Consider the following 21235-nt stretch of genomic DNA (forward strand, 5'->3'; position numbering starts at 1 on the left):
GTTTGATCCTTGAGGGGTCTATACCCATTTTGCGCACTGTGTCCTGATAACGCAGGTTCAGGCTGCTGCCGCCATCCATAAGGACTCGAGTGAGGTGAAATCCATCAATGATTGGGTCTAGGACCAGTGCGGCGAATCCGCCATGACAGATACTAGTGGGGTGGTCCCTACGATCGAAGGTGATCGGACAGGAGGACCAAGGGTTGAACTTTGGGGCGACTGGCTCCAACGCATATACGCCCCTGAGTGCACGCTTCCGCTCCCTCTTGGGGATGTGGGTTGCGTATATCATGTTCACCGTCCGCACTTGCGGGGGAAACCTCTTCGGTCCTCCAGTGTGCGGCTGGCGGGGCTCCTCCTCGTCATCGCTATGCGGCCCCTTGTCCTTGTTTTCGGCAATTAACTTGCCGGCCTGCTTGAACACCCAACAATCCCTGTTTGTGTGATTGGCTGGCTTGTCTGGGGTGCCGTGTATTTGACATGAGCGATCGAGTATACGGTCCAAGCTGGACGGACCCGGCGTACTTTGTTTGAATGGCTTTTTCCGCTAACCGGGTTTAGAGCCTTTGAATCCGGCATTGACTGTCGTATCCTCAGTATTTTCGCTGTTAATGCGGCGCTTATGTTTGTTGCGACGTGACCTGCTATTGCCGTCCTTGGTATCTGAGGTACCATGGTTCTTTGATATGTTATTATTGCGAGCCAGCCAGCTGTCTTCTCCTGCACAAAAGCGGGTCATGAGCGTCGTGAGAGCTGCCATAGATTTCGGCTTTTCCTGACCAAGGTGCCGGGCTAGCCACTCGTCTCGGATGTTGTGTTTGAAAGCCGCTAAGGCCTCCGCATCCGGACAGTCGACGATTTGATTTTTCTTTGTAAGGAACCGAGTCCAGAATTGCCTGGCCGACTCTTCTGGCTGCTGAATTATGTGGCTCAAGTCATCGGCGTCTGGTGCTCGCACATAAGTGCCCTGAAAGTTGTCGAGGAATGCGGCTTCCAGATCTTCCCAACGGCTAATGGAGTCCGCTGGCAAGCTGTTAAGCCAATGCCTCGCTGGTCCTTTGAGCTTTAGTGGGAGGTATTGGATGGCGTGTAAGTCATCACCGCGGGCCATGTGGATGTGGAGGAGGAAATCCTCAATCCATACTGCGGGATCTGTTGTGCCGTTGTGTGATTCAATATTTACAGGTTTGAAACCTTCTAGGAATTGATGTTCCATTACTTCGTCTGTGAAGCATAAGGGGTGTGTGGCGCCTCTGTATTGGGTTATATCGCGATGCAGCTCGAATGGGTCTTGCCCGCTGTGTTCGGCCCGGCCGGATTTGCTTTTACTGTATCTGGCGTGACGTTTATCATCTCGCAGAGTGGTGCGCCGTCGTGATCCGTAGATCGATCTTGCATGCTTTGCTTTGTCCTCCAATATGTCTCGCAGGTCTGGCGTATCTCCCCATGCCTTTTTATTTGAATGGCGTCGGGGTGGAGGCTGAGCTTTTGGCTTGAATGCCTCTCTATCGCGGCCGCGAGGTGGCCGATCAGCCGTATCATACGCTTCTTCCTCCAGTCGGGGTAGTAACCTGCACTTTGGGTAATTCTTGGAGGGGCGCCCGAGTTTATATTCCTCGGCCGCAAGGACTTCAGTCCATCTGTCAGCTAGCAGATCTTGATCAGCTTGAAGCTGCTACTGCTTTTTCTTCAGGCTATTTGCCGTGTCCATAAGTCAGCGCTTGAAGCGCTCTTGTTCGACGGGATCCTCTGGTACGGCGAATTCATCGTCGTCGAGGCTTGCCTCGTCTTCGGAGGGGGCATGTAATTGTCACCCTCCTCCTCTCTGTCTGCTGCTCTCTCAGGAGAGCTGGCTCCTCCCTCCTCCTGCTCTGAAAGTGCAACTATCCCTAGGTGGTTTTGGTAATTCATAACAACATATAGCTCATTGAGCTAATGCTATTCCAAGATAATTATTTCAGGAAAGCTCAATGATTGGCATGGCATGGATGTGAAAGTGGAACCCTCAAAATGCTAAGGACAAAGGATTGGCTCAAGCTCAAAAGCTCAAGACTCTTCATTTTATATTTTAGTGATCCAAGATCACATTGAGTCTTTAGGAAAAGCCAATACTATCAAGGAGGGATGAGGTGTTGCTTAATGAGCCTCTTGCTTCATGTGCTTAGTGATATGCTCCAAAACCCTCAACTACTTTCCCATATCCACATATGACCTAAACCCTAAGCCAAACTCGGTCCTACCGATTCTTCCTATCCGGCGCCACCGAGTTTTCATTTGTCATAAGCCACTGCCAAACCCTAGCAATTCGGTCCTACCGATAGGGATCTCGGTCTCACCGAGATGGGGTTGCAAACTCTCTGTTTCCCTTTCGTAACTTTTCGGTCTCACGAAAGAGTGAATCGGTCCCACCGAGATTGCAATGTAAATTCAGTGTTTCCCCTTTGTAACTTTTCGGTCTCACCGAAAGAGCAAATCGGTCCCACCGAGTTTGCCTGACCAACTCTCTGGTTAGCTAATTACCAAATTTGGTCTCACCGAGTTTGTGTAATCGGTCTCACCGAGATTACGTTATGCCCAAACCCTAACCATATCGGTCCTACCGAGTTGCATGTCAGTCCCACCGAAAATCTCTAACGGACACTAGGTTTACATTTTCGGTCCGACCGAGTTTGTTGATTCGGTCCCACCGAGATTGGAAAACTGTGTGTAACGGTTGGATTTTGTGTGGAGGCTATATATACCCCTCCACCTCCTCTTCATTCATGGAGAGAGCCATCAGAACACATACACCATTCCAACTCATATGTTCTGAGAGAGAACCACCTACTCATGTGTTGAGACCAAGATATTCATTCCTACCATATGAATCTTGATCTCTAGTCTCTCCAAGTTGCTTTCCACTCAAATCTTCTTTCCACAAAATCCAAATCCTATGAGAGAGAGTTGAGTGTTGGGGAGACTATCATTTGAAGCACAAGAGCAAGGAGTTCATTACCTACACACCATTTGTTACTTCTTGGAGAGTGGTGTCTCCTAGATTGGCTAGGTGTCACTTGGGAGCCTCTGACAAGATTGTGGAGTTGAACCAAGGAGTTTGTAAGGGCAAGGAGATCGCCTACTTCGTGAAGATCTACCGCTAGTGAGGCAAGTCCTGTGTGGGCGATGGCCATGGTGGGATAGACAAGGTTGCTTCTTCGTGGACCCTTTGTGGGTGGTTGCTTCTTCGTGGACCCTTCGTGGGTGGAGCCCTGTGTGGACTCGCGCAACCGTTACCCTTCGTGGGTTAAAGTCTCCATCAACGTGGATGTAGGATAGCACCACCTATCCGAACCACGGGAAAAACATCCGTGTCTCCAGTTGCGTTTGAATTCTCCAAACCCTTCCCTTTACATTCTTGCAAGTTGCATGCTTTACTTTCCGCTGCCTATATACTCTTTGCATGCTTGCTTGAATTATGTGATGATTGCTTGACTTGTCCTAAATTAGCTAAAATCTGCCAAGAACTAAAATTGGGAAAAGGTTAAGTTTTTATTTGGTCAAGTAGTCTAATCACCCCCCTCTAGACATACTTTCGATCCTACATGCTCTAAATCATGCTGGAGGGGATTGTTGTTGTCTTCAGCACTATCCGGAGTGTTATTATCTCCTGTGCCGGTATCACCACTTTTGCTTTGGCGGGACTTAGAGCGGCACCGCTGACGTTGGCGCTTGGGTTGTTTCTTGGAGGGGTCATCCTCCGCTATCTCGTCGTCATTGCCTTCTTTGGGTGTATCCACCATGTATGTCATATGACGAGGTGGATTTCCAGTGCCCTATAGGCGCTGGTTCATGTTCGTCTCCTACATCGTCGTCCATACCGTCGATGTCTTCGGAGTCAAAGTCGAGCATGTCAGTTAAATCATCGACAGTGGCTACGAAGTGGGTGGTGGGTGGGCGTCGAATTTCTTCGTCGTCCGCATCCCAATCCTGTTGACCATAATTCGTCCAGGGCTCTCCTGACAAAGAGAGAGACCTTAGTGAATTCAGAATGTCACCGAAGGGCGAGTGCTGAAAGATATCTGTGGCGGTGAATTCCATGATCGACGCCCAATCGGATTCGATTGGCAGGGGCGCGGGCGGTTCGGAGTCAGAAAAAGAGTTCGGCACCTTGGAGTCACGGGCTGCGCAGAGGATTAGGCTGGTGTTCGGCTCGATCGCCGTTGAGACTGCCGCCCCTGAGGCGGTGTCTAACCACCCGTCCTCAATTGGCGCAGTTGGCTCCGAGCTAAGGGTCGAAGCTGATGTGGGCGCGGCCTATGGGGTACTGTTCGGCGGTAGAGCTAGGTCATACCCATCGTGACAGTGCGGCACGCCCGGCTGTGGCTCGAATCCGTCGAAGATCAAGTCTCCATGGATGTCGGCCGTGTAGTTCAAATTTCCAAATCTGACCTGATGGCCAGGGGCGTAGCTTTCAATCTGCTCCAGATGGCCAAGCGAATTAGCCCATAGTGCAAAGCCGCCGAATACGAAGATCTATCCGGGGAGAAAAGTCTCACCCTGGACCACATCGCTATCGATGATAGTAGGAGCCATCAAGCCTAACGGCGACGACACAAAGGAACTCTCAATGAAAGCACCAATGTCGGTGTCAAAACTGGCGAATCTCGGGTAGGGGGTCCGAACTATGCATCTAGGCCGGATGGTAACAGGAGGCAGGGGACACGATGTTTTAACCAGGTTCGGGCCCTCTTGATGGAGGTAAAACCCTACGTCCTGCTTGATTAATATTGATGATATGGGTAGTACAAGAGTAGATCTACCACGAGATCAGAGAGGCTAAACCCTAGAAGCTAGCCTATGGTATGATTGTATGTTGTGGTTGTTGTCCTACGGACTAAAACCCTTCGATTTATATAGACACCGGAGAGGGTTAGGGTTACACAAGGTCGGTTACAAAGGAGGAGGTATCCATATCCGTATTGCCTAGCTTGCCTTCCAGGCCAAGTAGAGTCCCATCGGGACACGAGACTAAGTCTTCAATCTTGTATCTTCATAGTCTAACAGTCCGGCCAATAGAGATAGTCCGGCTGTCCGGAGACCCCCTAATCCAGGACTCCCTCAACGCTCTTGAGCAGTTGATCAAGAGCAAGCAAGAGGCGGAAATCTTCAATGATCTTCCTCTCTTTGATGTGGAAATCTTAAACAAGTTCATTGATGAGTGGTTCGACAGCCCAAATGTCAGCTTTGATGATCTTCAGCTTCCAATTGGCCTAAGCGTCGCCTTCCATGGAGCCATTGCTCCTGAGCTGGCTCTAGCTCAGAAAATTGTTGAGCTGAAGCATAAGATCGATTATGAAAAGGCTCAGTTCAAGAAGCACATGGCCAAGCTCAATGTTGAAGACATTCAAAACTTCAAGGTCATGATGCATGAGCTCAAGGAAGCATTCCACAAGAAACGTGAAGAAGCCAAAGGTTCTTGTGAGCGCATGAAGGATCTTGCTGCCAAATGTGTTCAAGGATACAATGAAGCTGAAAAGTGCAAGGCTTTGGGGCGACCAGGCATCGACCCCCGAATGGCTGTCAAGAAGAAGAAGAAGTCAGTTGTGGCAGAACCCAAAGCATCAAGGCAGGAAGAACCTCACATTGTCTTCCCAGCCAGTCTGACAGGCTCGAAGCCTAAGGTCCCCACAGTGGCTTCAGAACTAAAGAAAACAAGGGCAGCTGAAGCCGAAGCGAGAAAACGCAAGACCAAAGCCACCACTGATGATGCTCCCCCAACCAAGAAATGGAAAACAAAGAAGAGAGACCGGGCTGCTCCCACAGAGCCCCTTGATGTCGAGCCAATCTCATTGGCTCGTCCTGCGTCCGAACATTGAGAGCGCCAGTTGATAGTTCATGAGCCTGCTTCCACAGAGGCTCCTGAAGCTGAAGACAATCCAGCTGTTGACCCCACCGCAGCTGAATACATTGGTCCTCACGACAATGTTGAAGATGATGAATTCCTTCCTCAGATCGAGCGCAATTTGGTATCATCGCATGTGCTCACGCACAGCGAGCTCATCAGCATTGGTCGTCCTCTGACGCCAACTGCTCAGGATGCATCATGGGCTGATCACCCACAACAACAAGACACCCCAAGTGCTCCCCAACCACAAGATGACGATGAATTTGAGGCCCAGTCAACTCCATCTCCACAGGCGTCGCTAGCGTTCCACAAGCTTCGCAAAGGATCAAGGCCCCAAGTCACTCCAACTGTGAACGTCTCTGAGTCTGAAGCCAAAACGACTGAAGATATTCCGGCTGCATCAGCCGATGAAGAAGAAGAACCACGTGATGAAGAAAGAGTTGCTACACCACCAACCATTCCTGAAGTTGTTCTCGAGGAGAACGTGTCCGACCCTCCAGCTCCTGAAGTGGAGGTTACCAATACTGAGGCAGCCACCAACATCAACACTGAAGCCAATGAAGTTGTCATGGCTGAAGCCAATGTGGCGCCTGAAGCTAATGTGGTGCCAGAAGTGCAACCACCTGAAGCAAATGTGGCCCCTGAAGCCAATGCTACACCAGATGTAATCATTCCTCCTGAAGCTCCCGTGCCCCTTGCAGCCCATGTCAACGAAAATGCCAATGCTCCTATACCCCCTCCAAGACCTCATATTGTTGAGCTGGCATTTGATCGTGGTCAACCTGTTATGGTCCGCTGGCCCATTCTGGTTCCTCCACCTGCTGCGGGTCCACAATTTGACTATCATGTCGAGCACAGACCTCAAGTCCAGAAGCCCAAGCCAAGACTTCCAAGATTCCCAGGCACTGCAACTTCACCTGGGGTCTTCAATGTGAATGGCTTCATGGCACATAACACCTTGTTCAACAGCGCCAAGAACCCTTACACCAAACATCGCATTTCATCGGATCAGTTCTGGAGCTATCAGCAGCACATCTACTATTCCTGCGTCTTATACAATCAAGGGTACATATTTCCCCATATGCGTCTTAACACTGAAGCTCTAGCTGGCCTGCCCTGTCTAGAAGAAGTGTTGGATTGCTTCAGAGACGTTGGACTCCTGCAATTTGTCACAGACAAGGAACACTGGAATGAAGAGCTTATGTTACAGTTCTATGCAACTCTTCACATTCGAGGCTACAACAGGGATCCAAAGACTTGGGTCCTTGAGTGGATGACAGACAATGTCCATCATGAAGCCAAAGCTCTTGATATCATTGAGCTCACAGGCCTGCCCACTCCTGGTGAATACTATGAACCAGGTTGTCAACAACACCAGAATGCTTTGGAGAGCATTTTCCAGAAGCCAGAACCCAACATGAGCCAAATGCTGAGCATGACGAAGCCTTTGCCTCACGACGCTGAATACCCGTCTGAATTCTTTGTTGAAGACCTAGAGTATCTGCCTCGCACCATTTATCATATCATCAGAAAAACTCTATGGCCTGTCAAAGGACATTCGTCTGCAGCGAAGCTTGAAGGAGCAATGAAGACCTTGGTTTTCTATATCTTCAATGGCATCAGCTTCAATGCTCAAGACTTCTTCATCAGGCAGTTGGCTGCATCTGGCTCCGACATTTTTGGTCTGAAGTTCTATGCTCCATGGGTAATGCGTCTTATCAAGCTTCACTCTGCCTTCAACTATCAGCCGTCTGCGCGCAATCATCTTGTATTCTTGCCAGAGGTTGATCTGTCTGTTGAAGCTATTTACCAAGAGCCTGCTAAGGATCCAATTTATCTTCACAATGCTGACCGTCAAAGCTTCACCCAGCCCATTGAAGGGGTTCAGGCAGTCTCTCATGTTTATCCCTTGGCTGGTAACACCCGTGCCCCTCGCGCTCAAACTGACGCCACTAAAAGCACCATTACCCAAAGGCCTCAAAAGCGATCTCATGTTCTCAATGACCGAGAGCTTCTCGTCACGCTACACCAGAAACAGGATAAGAATCACAACTGGCTTAAGCGTCAAATGCAAAGCCTCTTGGTGGATGTCAATCGCATTCACAATCTTGCCACCAAGAATGCCTTTGTTACTCATGAAACCTGTCGGAGGTCTTGGAAGAGTTTGACATTTCTTAGTGCTGAAGTTGATCTGCAAGACGATGGCTTCACCGAAAGATTCAAGTTTGACTCAACTCCTCCAAGGAATGCTCACTTGCGTCGGACTCCCTCACTTGAAGACTCTGACTATTCGTCTTTAGCTGCGATAGTGAATGCCAGAGTCATCGATGACCAAGATGATGCAACTTCGCCTCCTCCAACTTCAGTGCGTGTCGACACTGCACCAAGTTCTTCTGCACCACCGAACCTCAACGACGACCCTGCTGCTTCGCCTGCACCTCATGGGAACGAGTAGGCGCTCTATGTCTTCAAACCTTTTGGTCCTTACTGACAAAAGGGGGAGAAGCATATGAGTTGATAGTCTTCAAGCGGGTCCATATGGGTGGTTGCTTTACTTTTTGCTACTTTTTGCCAAGTGTTTACAACTCTCGCTTTTTGATACATTTGGTTCTTTGAGTTGTAACACTTAAACTCGATGGTCGTTTGCTACTTATTTGCTATTCTGTGATGCGATGATAAATTTCGCATGTGCGATGATAACTTCCACACTTAGGTCATTTTGCAGACGTCCATTTTTCATTATGCATGTCATTATCTTCGTTATTCAAATCATGCATGATGAATTGTCATCATAAGTTGAAGAGGATCTCCACAAGTACAACCTGCCATGTGCATTTGCATTCCAAAAGCAAATTACTTATATGCACATCTTCAGGGGGAGCCTTTGTCACTTATGAAGACAATACCCTATCCTTTACAATTTCACATATTTTATTCCCCGTTGACAACTTCAACCAGTTTGTCATCAATCACCAAAAAGGGGAGATTGTAAGTGCATCTAGTGCCACCCCTAGTTGGTTTTGGAGTATTGACGACAAACCTGGTTGAGGGACTAATGTGTTTGTGAGAATTGCAGGATAACACAGGTAGAAGTCCTTCATTGATTCGGTTTTCCTACCAGAGATGACCCCTAAAAATGTATGAAGACATTGAAGTCAAAGGTGGTATGGGAAGACATTCACATTGAAGACTATGACAAGAGAAGACATCGCGTGAAGACTATGGAGCGCGAAGACTTAGTTGTTTCATCGTTCTTTTTCGCCTTTGTTGAGTCATAGGAACCACTATACTGTTAAGTGGGGTCCAAGTGAACCAGTCAGAATGACTGAAGTGATACTTAACCAAAATCCTATGTCTTCGAGCGAAGACAATGAGAGCAAATCTTATCCAGAGCTGGATAAGTCAGCTTTGCTTGTAGCCCAAGTAAAGTTGCCATGTGTGTTTGAAATCTGACCGTTGGAACACATGTGAGTTCCTTAGTGACCCAGGGTCATTTCAGACAAATCAGGTCGGGTTGCCAAGTGGCTATAAATAGCCCACCCCCTACACCATAAATTGGTTGGCTGCTCAGAGTTAGTGTACGACTTTTGTCGTTTGAGAGCAACCCACCTCGAAGCCTTTGAGAGAGAATTCCTTGCGAGGACAAAGCCCTAAACACCCAGAGCCAAAGAGTGTTAGGCATCACTGAAGTCTTCCTGTCTGTGTGATCTGAAGACTTATTGCACTTGAGGACTGTGAATCCTCCAGCCGGTTAGGCGTCGCGTTCTGAGCATCCAAGAGTCATTGTGGATCGCCGGTGAACGAAGTCTGTGAAGGTTTGGAAGTCTACCTTGAAGACTTACCAGAGTGATTGGGCGAGGACTGGGTGTCCTTAGCTCAAGGGGAATAAGGTGAAGACGCGGTCTTCTGAGTTGAATCTCAGCCTCCCTAACTAGACGTACAGTTGTCACAGCAACTGGAACTGGTCCAACAAATCATTGTCTTCAATGAGCCACTAGTTCTATTCTTCCCATCTCTTTATTTGCAGATTGGTCCTTGTGAAGTCATTGCCTGTTTGCATTATCTATTTGTCTTCACTGTGTGACTGCTTGTTCTGTTTGGCTTCGTACTATCTTCCATCCTGATCTATACTGCCTAGCTACTATTAGTCTTTATGCTTTCATCTCATTGAATACTTGACTATGGCTTGCTTAGTGTAGTCTACCTTCCGCTGCATGGTAATAGGTTTGTTTCTATCGTTTGTCTTCGAAACTTCCATGTTTTGAAGACTTTCATAAAAATCACCTATTCACCCCCCCCTCTAGTCGATCACTAGCACTTTCAGGAAGCACACACCAGCGGAGGGTGAAATATATCGCGGCGGCGCCGAAGAATAAGATGGTGGAGGTACGTGGGACTCCCGGCGGCGACGGCGAAGATGGTAGTTGAGTCAGAGCTGGACGAAGACAACGCACGTACGGCGGATGGTACAGGGGCTGGCGTCATGGGTCCCACTCTCACTCCCACTCCTAGCGGATGGATGGATGCGTGCGTGGACCATTTTCTTCGTTGTTTTTTTTCTTTTTTGGATTGGAAGAAAGAAGGAATCCAGCCCAAACGCTAAACGCGTTTTTGATTCCGAGACGAGCCCGCGTCCTGCACTCTAGCGTTTGTCTTTGGCTCCAAGCGGCATTCCTGGACCCCCAGATTTCCCCCCATCTTCAGGCAATTAAATTAAGGGAGGGGCTCAATCCAGCCCTCGCCGGCGTCATACCCGACGATGACGGCAGGGGCTTTGTCCTGGCCATCTTCAAGAGGAACTGGAGGTCAGGACAGTGCAAGCTCCACGTCTTCAGGTCCAAGCAGCGTGCCTGGACCATAGAGCACCTTGCCCCAGACCTTCCTTGCTGGATCACGAAGCCCTGCGACGGTTTCTTCGTACCTGGAGCGGTGTGCTACGTCGATCACGAAGGTGGTCGCCGTACGTGGAGCGGCGTGCTACGTCGATCACTGGAAGGGGATTCTACTATGCAAAGTGCTTGAAGAACCGGTGACGGCGCACTTCATCGCACTGCCGAACCCGTTGCCCGGCAACCGACGACACTACGGCGGAGAGTCGTAAGGACGGTCGATACGTGACGTCGCCTGCATAGACGACGGTTCGACGATAACATACGTTGAGATGGAAGATTTATACCGCATCATCAGAAGCGGTGCCCCTGGCCCTGACTCCGACGTGCTCCATGACTCCGACGTTGATCCGACCAAGGTGGTGACGGCGAAACTCAGATGGGTTGGTTGGAGGCTCGTGACATGGCATAGGGAGCTCTCCTCGGACTACTGGCGCAAGGGGTGCATTCTTCATGACGGTGAACTTGGAACTCTCTCCTTGCCTCCTCATCCTGGTACAACCCAGCCATCGCCGCCCGAGCACCTGAAACCATCATGTTCTGGACCTGACAAACTGCCTCTAAATCGCATGTTGACATGCTGTCCCATCTTGTGCGGTGATGGTGTCGTCTGCCTCCTCTCCAGGAGGGGCGATTACTCGGATAAATATGCCTGGATTGTCACTGTTGACATGAGGAAGAAAGAAGTGATTGGGGTGGTGCCGTTTTGCGATGAGAGAGTCAAGCTTTTCAATCCAGCCTACATCTCCTGCGTGCTAAAAAAATATCTCAAGAGTGAATCAGATGGAGGTGGTTCTCTTGATGTGGAAGATACTCGTTCTCATGGCAAACGTCATCAGTCATCCCTAGAAAACATAAGTAGTGACAGTTCCCGGCCGAAGAGGATGTTGAGGGGTTCGACGATGGAACAGAGAAAACGATATGGCTGAGTCCACATAGAAGAGCAAGTCCTCATCGGCGACGCTGCCTTCTACTAGGTTATAGCTCTTAAGGATCTGCATTGTTCTGAAGCTTTGATGATTTCAGTTATACTACATATGGTTTGAAACCTATCGTACTACTATTTACGTTCCAAAATACTTGCCGTGGTTTTAGTACACTATACTTATTTTGGGACGGAGTGAGTACTACTTATTCGGTGATGTATAACCGTTGCCAAATACATTTTTGCGCCTTTGGGGTTTCTTGTGCAGCTATGCCATATTTGCGCATAAAACTATATGCTCCTTCTGCTGTTAAATAATTGAAGTTTTAGGATTGTCGTAAGTCAAACATTATTAAGTTTGACCAAGTTTGTATAAAAATATATTGACATCTACAAAACCAAATTTACTTCATTAGATTCATTATGAAATGATACTTCATATTATATACTCCCTCCATTCCACAATGTAGTGCTTCCTCTATCCCCGTGCTTCAACTTTGACCGTAAATTTAACTACCAAGACCGATTGCGGCGGGAGCAAAAATTATATCAGCGAATTCGTATTCGAAAGAAGTTTTCAATTATATAACTTTTTCTCCCGCCGCAGTTGGTCTCGTTGGTTAAATTTATGGTCAAAGTTGAATCTCGGAAAGCGCGGACGCATTATATTTTGGAACGGAGGGAGTACATATATATATATATATTTGATATTATCCGCAAAAAAAATGATAGCATAGATCTTTGTAGGTTTTCTGTAGACTAGGTCAAACTTAATAAAGTTTGACTTGAGAAAATCTTAGATCATCAATTATTTTGAAACAGAGGGAAATATCTTTCATATCTGATGGCGTAGTAGCAATGTAGCATTCGCCATTTTTGGTACATTGCACCTTCTAGTTGTCTGATGGTCGGTGAATTTAAGCACAATACTGTTTGGCATTGTCGAGCGCCCACGCGGCGACGAGGTCCGGGTCGTTCCAGACCCATTCCGGTGCCACGTCGCTTTTGGCAAATGTGGAGCGGCGACCAACATTGCGCCGTTCGTACCTCGCCTACCGCCGCGCCGCGCGTTCCATCAATGTCGGCCGCTGCATGCTCTGGACCGACATGATTGCGGCGCGCTAAGCAACGCGTGCATCGGAAGAAAAGTGTGGGAGGGGCGGGTGGGGTGTTTTTGGTGGGGCAGGGCGGTCGGAAGCAGGCTTGGGAGCGGTCCGGACTCCCGCAAAGCCACCCACATAGCCAAGATGAGGAGCGACCAGCGCTGCCCACCGTAAAGCCAAACACACAACGTCACCACTCAGGGTCATCGCCCCGACTTCACCACAGTTAGGACACATGACAAATACAGACATGCAACGCAGAAGATGGACTGCACAAAAAACCTCCGACACTGGGTCAGATCCTCACTGGATCCAACCCCTCACTGATGGCATTGGTCAGGAACCGGGATCACTGGCGTCCACAAAGCCTGCTCGCCCCATCGGGACATCACCGACACATGTCGGACGACCAGGGTAGCAAGGCCTCTTATGCCAACCTGGCCACATGGGTCGGCATGACACAACCCCGTTGTAAAAGGGTTGTGTCGTGCCGTCCTGAAGGCCTGATCAAGGGGATCGGCCCAGCACGCCAAGTTATAAAGGCTGCCCGGGTTCCTTTTTGGACTTTCGAGTCTTTTGTTTTCTAAAACTTCAGGAAAATCTAAAAATTTAAGAAAAAGTAAAATGTTAAATTTAACAAAAATACAGAAAAATATATGAAAAAACAGTTACAAGTTTAACGATCCGACGCGGCCTAGCTTCAAGGTCGGCTTTCTTAGGGCCAAAATTCCGTGTCTTAGGGCCGGCCCGCGTGGCACGGCCCATATGGCCAAGTTTGTCGGAGGGCCAGATCCGGCCGAGGGCACAACCAGAAACCCCGCCACCGCACCCCAAATCCAAGCTTCCCTCAAAAAAAAAAATCCACCCCACCATCGCCGCCGGTTGCCGGAGCCCTGCGCCGCCGGCCAGCCTGGGCCAGACCCATAGAAGGGCCTCGTGCAACGAAGAACCAGCACCACGAGCTCGGGGCGGGCCGGACTGACCTCCCACGCCACCAGGGCGAGCCCACCGCCGCCGCAACGCCGCAGATCGCCACACGCCACCACCGGATCCCGCCCACGGCCGCGCGCGGGAGACGATCCCCTCCGCTACCTTTGCCGGCCCCCGGCGCGGCTACGCCAGCGGCGCCTCAGGTGGCGGCAGCGCGAGAGGAGGAGAGAGGAGGGCCGGCGGCGCGGGTTTCCCCCTTGTCGTCCGAGGGAGGGGATGCGGGGGACGAAGGGGTGGTTGATTTGCAGCTCCGGCCGCCCGTGTGCTGTGATTGCAGTCGACCTGCTCTAAAGCTGAGGTGTTCGTCTCTGTCCATCCACAATGGAAGCTCAAGCTCCAGATTGGTCCGGGCTACCAGCGGACATATTGATCAGCATATTCCAGTTGCTCGAGTGCCCAGACCTCCTCCGATCCGCCGCCGTCTGCACATTCTGGCAAAAGGCATACTCCACGGTCTGCTGCAGCGGCGTCTGCACCAGTCCGCAGACGCCCTGCTTACTCTATTGTACAGAGGCCGCCGGTGTGAAGGCTCTTGGCATGTACAGTCTCTCCGAACGGAAGGCCTACTCCATGCCTCTCCCTGAACCTCCCATCAGCAACTGGATTGGCTCATCACACGGATGGCTAGTCACCATGGATGAAAAGTCTGACCTGATGCTGCTCAACCCTATCACCGGTGACAAGATTGCACTCCCTCCTGTGACAACCATGGAGCATGTTAAACCTGTCGTAAACGGCGACGGGGTTCTCGAAAAGTACGAGGTGTCTTTCTACCACGGAAAACTTCCGAGAGTGGACAGTACACCATATGGATGTTCTTTGGATAGGTGCGGTGAAGTTGTCTACATAAAGGCGATTTTATCGTCTGATCCATCGACAGGTGAATGCATTGTCATGCTCATCCATCAGCCGTACTGGCAGCTCTCGTTCGCCAAAGTGGGAGATGCTTGGTGGAACTGGCTCCAAATGCATAGTTTCTACGCAGATTGCATATACCATGATGGCTGTTTCTATGCAGTGACTGAAGAAGGCGCGATCGATATGTACAATCTGGATGGACCATCCGTCATCCATAGAAGGATTTTACCAGATATGGTTGACGTGGCCCAGAGGTACTACATTCTTCAGGCACCATGGGGAGATTTTCTCCAAATCTACAAGGAGAGGGACTGGGATCCTGAACGACCGGTTGGTGAGACGTATGCCACCGCTTTCGAAGTGTACAAGGTTGATTTTGTCGAGCAAAAGCGTGTTAAGATGGCAGGGATAGGTGACTATGCGTTGTTTACTGGGAAAAGCACGACATCTTGCTTTAGCGTGAAAGATCATCCAGGCTTGATGTCAAACCATGTATATTATACTCATGATGATCATGAAGATTTATTCGACTGCGAAGATGATCCCCGTGACATAGGGGTGTACGACTTGGAGAACAATAGCAGGACCAGGTTGGTTGGATCATCCAGGCTTGATGTCAAACCATGTGTATTATACTCATGATGATCATGAAGATTTATTCGACTGCGAAGATGATCCCCGTGACATAGGGGTGTACGACTTGGAGAACAATAGCAGGACCAGGTTGGTTGGATCATCCAGGCTTGATGTCAAACCATGTGTATTATACTCATGATGATCATGAAGATTTATTCACTGCGAAGATGATCCCCGTGACATAGGGGTGTACGACTTGGAGAACAATAGCAGGACCAGGTTGGTTGGATCATCCAGGCTTGATGTCAAACCATGTGTATTATACTCATGATGATCATGAAGATTTATTCGACTGCGAAGATGATCCCCGTGACATAGGGATGTACGACTTGGAGAACAATAGCAGGACCAGGTTGGTTGATCCTGAACCCTGGAGGACGTGGTTCCCTCCCATATGGTTCACACCCAACCTTGCAAAAGCAGGTATCGGTTGAACTTCCTCTTCAATCTGTACTGTCTCAGATGCTACTACTTGCTGTATATTTCATTTGCAAGAAGCACCTTTTCTCGTTTCAGTTTCTAGTGTTTAGAAATATGCTTCTTACAGAATAAGATAAATGCGCTTCTTCTCATTTCATTCTTTAGTGTTTTGAAATCTGAATCCCACTCACAGAATAAGATAAATGCGCTTCCAAACCTTTTGCTTTGTCTGAGTTGTGTGTTCAGAAATAGCTTCAGTGTGCTAATTAACTGCTCTTCACACTGGCAGGATTTCCAGATGACAATGGTGGGGCGCAATAGGATTAAGCCCGAAGACAACGGCCAATTGCTTCCTGATATTTCGTCTTGCGGCACTCTTTGCCGGGCCCACTATGGAGGGAGATGTTGCCAATGGACTTGCCATGTGCTAGTCTTGTAGTAGTGGCCTTTTTTCTTTGATGATGATGAAGTTTGCCTCTGTGTAATTTGCATTCGAAGTTTCGAATTTCTTTTTTTCTTTTTTCTTTTTGCGGGGGCGAAGTTTCGATTTTCAACTGGGCTATGAGTGAACTCATCCCCGGTGTCCGATGTTGTGTCGTCTTGTACTACTACCAGGGTCTTTGAAATTGACAGAAGCTGGGGCGCCCCTTCTCTTCCTGTTACTATCTACTCCTTTGAACTAAAAACATGACAAATGTTTTGGAACCGAAGGAGTATGCATTTCTTTATCCTCGTTTGTTTATATTTTTTATATTTTTTACAGCTTCACAACTTTCCAATTGTAGATTTTTTCTGAATCTGTGCTTGCGCCGTAAGCTGGGAACTGCGAGCATCCGTGTTGCAGACTGTGTATCAGCTGTTTTTTTTAACTGTAGTTCAGAACAAATACTACCCCATATAAGTTTTTGACAGTTGGCCGTGACCACTATATACCGTATGATGAATGCCTAACGCACCATCAGCCTCGATTTGGTCACTGTTGGTATGGCTACATTCTGCTGTAAGCAAATTTATGTCTTCCATCCATTTGGTGCTCAAGTGAACCTGATAAATTTTGGTATCCTTGTCACGCTGTCTAGATGGTAGGGGAAACTAGCTCATTTCGTGGTGTGTCAAAAAGAAATCATTAGTACCATGATGCCTTGAACCCCTGATTTTACTGACAATAAAGCAAGTCTGAACTGCAGTTGGTACGTTCAGACAAATTTGTTTCATACAGAATCACACATCACAGCATCTGTCCATGAAGATGAAAAAGACTTCTTTTCCAACTTACATACAGATCAAGCATAAGCTATCACACAGTGAATGAACACTTGAACAGTGAGCCAGCAGCCTACTCGCTGCTGCCTTCGGCGGCGTCACCAGCGTCCCTGGGCTTCTTCACTCGGAAATTAGGGCGAGTGTCTGGTCTTTTTCTGGCGACAGGTGGGTCGGAAGGTATCCGGATCGTTGATAGCGGTACCATTATAGGGTCAGACTCGGGCGCCGGCCCTCTGATGCTCACAAGACAGAGTCCCCTGCGATCAGCTTGCCTTAAAACATTTGCTCGTCTCCACTTCTGACCGATTCTCACTTCAATTGGCACCCATGGTGGCTTTACATAGAGGGCAGAGACCAACCTCCTCGGGGCGTGGCCCATTTCAGGACTCGCTTTCCTACCTAAAAAATGTGAATCCAGATTTGATTAATTCACTTTCAATAGGCACACAACAAATTAGTCATATCGTGTTTATGAAGAAGAAACGACGCCACATCCACGAGGGCAATACTGACATCTAACCTATCAGAGTTACAAGCAAGGAGCCAAGGAGATCGGTCAAACAAACGTTAAACCTTGCAGAATCCTGAAATGTGAGTTAGCTTCAGAAAAGCAATAGGCAGCTCTAGTAGTGCCTGCATAATGGAAATTCATCATAGTTAATCCCTGAAATCTGAGATAACTTCTCCGTAATTAATCCATGAGGCAAATCTTTTGCCTCTGTTTAGAAAAAAACTGAGATAGCTTCAGAAAAGCAATAGGCAGCTCTAATAGTGCCTGGCTCAATGGAAATTCATCACAGTTAATCCCCGATATAATAAATTGGCTAATGTATATTTTCTAACTTTGTTGTCTTACAACATAAAGAATCGTAGAAATTCAGCATTACATTAATGGAGTATACTGCATTAGCATATTTGGTCAGAGTTATTTTCCCACAGGATTTTCGCAGTGCGATTGCAGTTAGAGTATTTGTGACTTGGTAACTTGGACAACGGGTTACTTGATAGCTTCTACTATTAGCGCTTACATCAACAAACATGTTGATAGCGCGGTGGTAATGCCACCTGTAGTGGGGGGGTCGACCTAGGTTCAAAGCCTGGGTCTCGCATAAAAAAAAACTCACTGGCACGCGCAGCGTCCGCTCCCCACGTGAGGATGAGCGGGCACGTGCCGCGTTCTTGGGGTTTCTTGCCTTTTAAAAATGCCGCGGGACTGTCTTTCTCGCGCAGAACAAGTTTTATTAGAGCTTACGTTCAAAAGAAGCGAGTGTTCAAAAGAAGCAGAGAATGGATTTTGACCCCCAACAACAACGTTGCTAGAACAGAAAATTCAAATATCACAAGATGAACTTTGCAGTACTAATAAATACAAATTTAGCAGTACCAGTTTCTCCGTCCGGGTTTATTACTCTCCGTCTGAGGTTGAGCAGCCGTGCGGCGCATTCGGGGGGTTTCTTGCCTTCTAAAAATACCGCCGGAGCTGTCTTTCCCGCACAGGCCGGGTTTTATTAGAGCTTACATTATGCTACTGTGACGACCGGGTACCTGATAGCCCCTACCATTAGCTCTTACATCATGGCACTGACCACTGAGAAGCAAGTGTTCAAAGGAAGCAGCAAATGGATTTTGACCAGGGCAACAACGTTGCTAGAATAGGTAATTCAAATCTGAACATGCTTCTTTTCAGTGCCGTTGAAAGTGAGCTTGTGCTCTTCTGCTAAGGGAACATGTAGGGAGGGCCTACTTAAGGAATCCTACCCTTTTCTGGAACTGCAGAGACTGCATTTTCCTGTGATTATATCTGTGAATGCCAATAACATCAACCGATAGTCATGTCGCCATGAGTCTGTCCAGCACAGATTTCATCTTCCTATAAGCAGTAGCATGTTAGCATGGTCCCGTACACCCATAAGCAGGAAAATCCAAAGGAAAGAGTGGAAGGATGCACTATCTTTTCATGGAAAAAGAAGTGAGACTTCGGTGCAGACATTGCTAGAATCTAAAGGTCTGGAAGTGACATTTAAGGAAGAAAGCCAGTACCAACACTACCAATTCCGTGCAGCCTCCGCTGCCTATGCCAAGCATGAACCAAAAGCGGCAAACTGCTGAAAAAGTTGTGATGTGAGGGAAGCATGCCGTGCAGTCAACGACAGTGCCACAACCCGCAAAATCTGACCACGCAACGAGCCTCAAGGGGCCAGATCGAGGGCCGGGCCGCGGATCCGTTCGGCCCCCCGGTCGCACGCGCGCGGGGCGCCACGGAATCGAACACGGCGCGGGGGCGCCATGGAATCGAACGCGACGCGGGGTAGCCTCGGATGCAATTTCAGGAAGATCCATGGATGGATGCCGTGCACGACACGAGAGGCGGGGGGAGAGAGATGGTACCGAGCAGACGCCCGCGGTGGGGACTGGCCGAGCGCTGGGTGCGGCCGGCCGTGCCGTCGACGGCGCACGTACGCCGAGCCCGCGGGATGCGCTCTCGGTTCGGCCGAAACTCGGCGGCGGCGGGGTGGGTGGTTTGATTCTTTCCAGAAAGCGGTGACGCTCCTTGCCTTTCAAGTGAGTCACTGTGCTGTGCCCGGGTGACCAGGTCCGAATCCAAACCCGATCCTGACAGACCCGTGACGCCAACCCCTTGGTTTCCAGACCGCCTCCAAATCGGCGTCACTTTCACCCTGCATGTTCGGACCAAGAGCATGGACTTACAAATCCGGCCCCTCACTCGTGAACGTGACTGAATGTGTCCGCGATCAGTGACTGGTCATGGATCAAAATTTACTATCTCTAAAACTGTGTCTATTGGGTTGCCGGTTCAAAAGAAATCATAGTTGTACTACTTGCGCCAATACTTGTGTAGGACTGTGGGCTAAGGCAGTGGGATCTGCGAATCAGGGGTTCATCTAAAACTTGTACGGAGCATTTTGGTATTCACAACAACGCCATGTCACCATATGCTGCTGGAGGTAAATTGCATAGTTGCACTCATCTCATTTACACTCGATGGAGCTCTGTGATAGGAGATTCAAATGCCATCTTTGCAATTCAATATGTGGAACAGTGGGTGCTTCCTAAGGTCATAAGTTCGGCTACCAGATTATGGGACCCAGGAATCCTTGGTATTCATTGCCTCTGCGCTACTAAGCAGTTTTCAACAACATGAGTGTCTTGCTTATCTGTTCATGTTGTGAAAGATTCTCTTAGTCATGGACTTGAGCTTGCTGCTGCAACACAGTGGGGTCCTGAAATTTTGAATCTTCATGGTCGGGCAATAATTAAAATGAGGATCAAGTATCTACATAGAAGTGCAAAGAGTGATTATGGTGTTGGATGGCTGTCAGCCAGGAGAGATAGACATATCCATCGACCATGGGATCTAGGTGGCTTTGGCTGTTCTTTGATACCTTGTCACCGGCTTGAGGTCAACCCACGTTTTAAGGGGGCGGGAATGTCATGTCCCAAGGGTCATGACCCTCTTCCTATCCATGGATGTCTCGATGGAATGGGCCGTGAGACTTGGGCTTGGCCTAGTTACATGAACGTGCTTATAAAGAAGGGGAAGCTGGACAGAGGAGGGGATCGAACGGAATGAAACGTTTGAAGCCTCTCATCCTCTTGCTCCGTTCCTCACCCTCCTTCTACATGTATCTCATCCCTCTTTGCTGCTAATTCCCACCTCAAATCCCTTCTTTTGTATCTGATATTGGTAATTATATGATTGCCCATCCCATGTATGTGTTTGGGTCATGACAGTCTGGTCGCCTCAGATTTTTAACTCTACAACCGGACACCTCAAATTAGAAACCTCAAATCCATATTACTACATGCAACATGAACCTAATCTAAGCGGAGCTCGTCCGGTTCCGCTGTGTCCATGTCCGACGGCCGGCTGCGTTCCCCAGAGTGTTGGTCCGGTCGATGGCAAGGTAGAGTAGGGCATGGAACACGAGCCGGCTCACGGGACTCAAGGTGCCTCCGTCTCCCATGCCCTACTCTTCCTCGTCGGAGCCCAGAACCCGAACGGTGTTGTTAGACGTCAGATCGATGATGGGTCCGTCCTGGGACGAGCCGGCGAAATCCATCACGACGCGGTTGCGGCGCCCGGACTGGTGCACCATATGAGGCGCCGAAGAATGCGACTCTGCCTCCCCGATGTCCATCGCCACGAGAGCTACCGCTGCCTTGCACGGCGGGGACTGATACTTCTCCAACGTATCTATAATTTTTTATTGTTCCATGCTGTTATTTTATCATTCTTGGATGTTTT

The 21235-nt window shown here is 48.9% G+C and overlaps 2 protein-coding genes across 4 annotated transcripts; one reads left to right on the forward strand and one right to left on the reverse strand.

Annotated features, from left to right (window-relative positions):
* Window positions 1-13610: 13610 nt before the first annotated feature.
* LOC125520654 (F-box only protein 7-like) lies at window positions 13611-16410 on the forward strand. The gene is made up of 2 exons (XM_048685616.1): window positions 13611-15708; window positions 15995-16410. Exon 1 carries the CDS (start codon window positions 14113-14115, stop codon window positions 15289-15291), a length of 1179 nt encoding a protein of 392 aa, XP_048541573.1. The 5' UTR covers window positions 13611-14112; the 3' UTR covers window positions 15292-15708; window positions 15995-16410.
* Window positions 16411-16843: 433 nt separating this feature from the next.
* LOC125520655 lies at window positions 16844-19572 on the reverse strand. 3 transcript variants are annotated; one of them, XR_007288782.1, is made up of 4 exons: window positions 19357-19572; window positions 18353-18838; window positions 17489-17601; window positions 17352-17367 (listed from the first exon to the last, which is right to left on the reverse strand). XR_007288782.1 is itself a non-coding variant. In XM_048685617.1 (3 exons), the coding sequence occupies exon 3, from the start codon at window positions 17345-17347 to the stop codon at window positions 17042-17044; it is 306 nt and encodes a 101-aa protein (XP_048541574.1). In that variant the 5' UTR covers window positions 17348-17367; window positions 17542-17601; window positions 19357-19544; the 3' UTR covers window positions 16844-17041. The 3 variants fall into 3 exon arrangements, 1 of the variants encoding a protein (XP_048541574.1); XM_048685617.1 differs by lacking the exon at window positions 18353-18838 and having other exon boundaries at window positions 16844-17367; window positions 17542-17601; window positions 19357-19544; XR_007288783.1 differs by lacking the exons at window positions 17352-17367; window positions 19357-19572 and adding an exon at window positions 19009-19350 and having other exon boundaries at window positions 17490-17601.
* Between the last annotated feature and the right edge of the window lie 1663 nt (window positions 19573-21235).

The sequence above is a fragment of the Triticum urartu genome, chromosome 7 (assembly GCF_003073215.2).
Source record: "Triticum urartu cultivar G1812 chromosome 7, Tu2.1, whole genome shotgun sequence".
Lineage (NCBI taxonomy): Eukaryota > Viridiplantae > Streptophyta > Magnoliopsida > Poales > Poaceae > Triticum > Triticum urartu.

Bases quoted from the DNA above. Each gene is read 5' to 3' on its own strand.
- LOC125520654 (XM_048685616.1), top strand. From the start codon at position 14,113: ATGGAAGCTCAAGCTCCAGATTGGTCCGGGCTACCAGCGGACATATTG.
- LOC125520655 (XM_048685617.1), bottom strand. From the start codon at position 17,347: ATGGGCCACGCCCCGAGGAGGTTGGTCTCTGCCCTCTATGTAAAGCCA.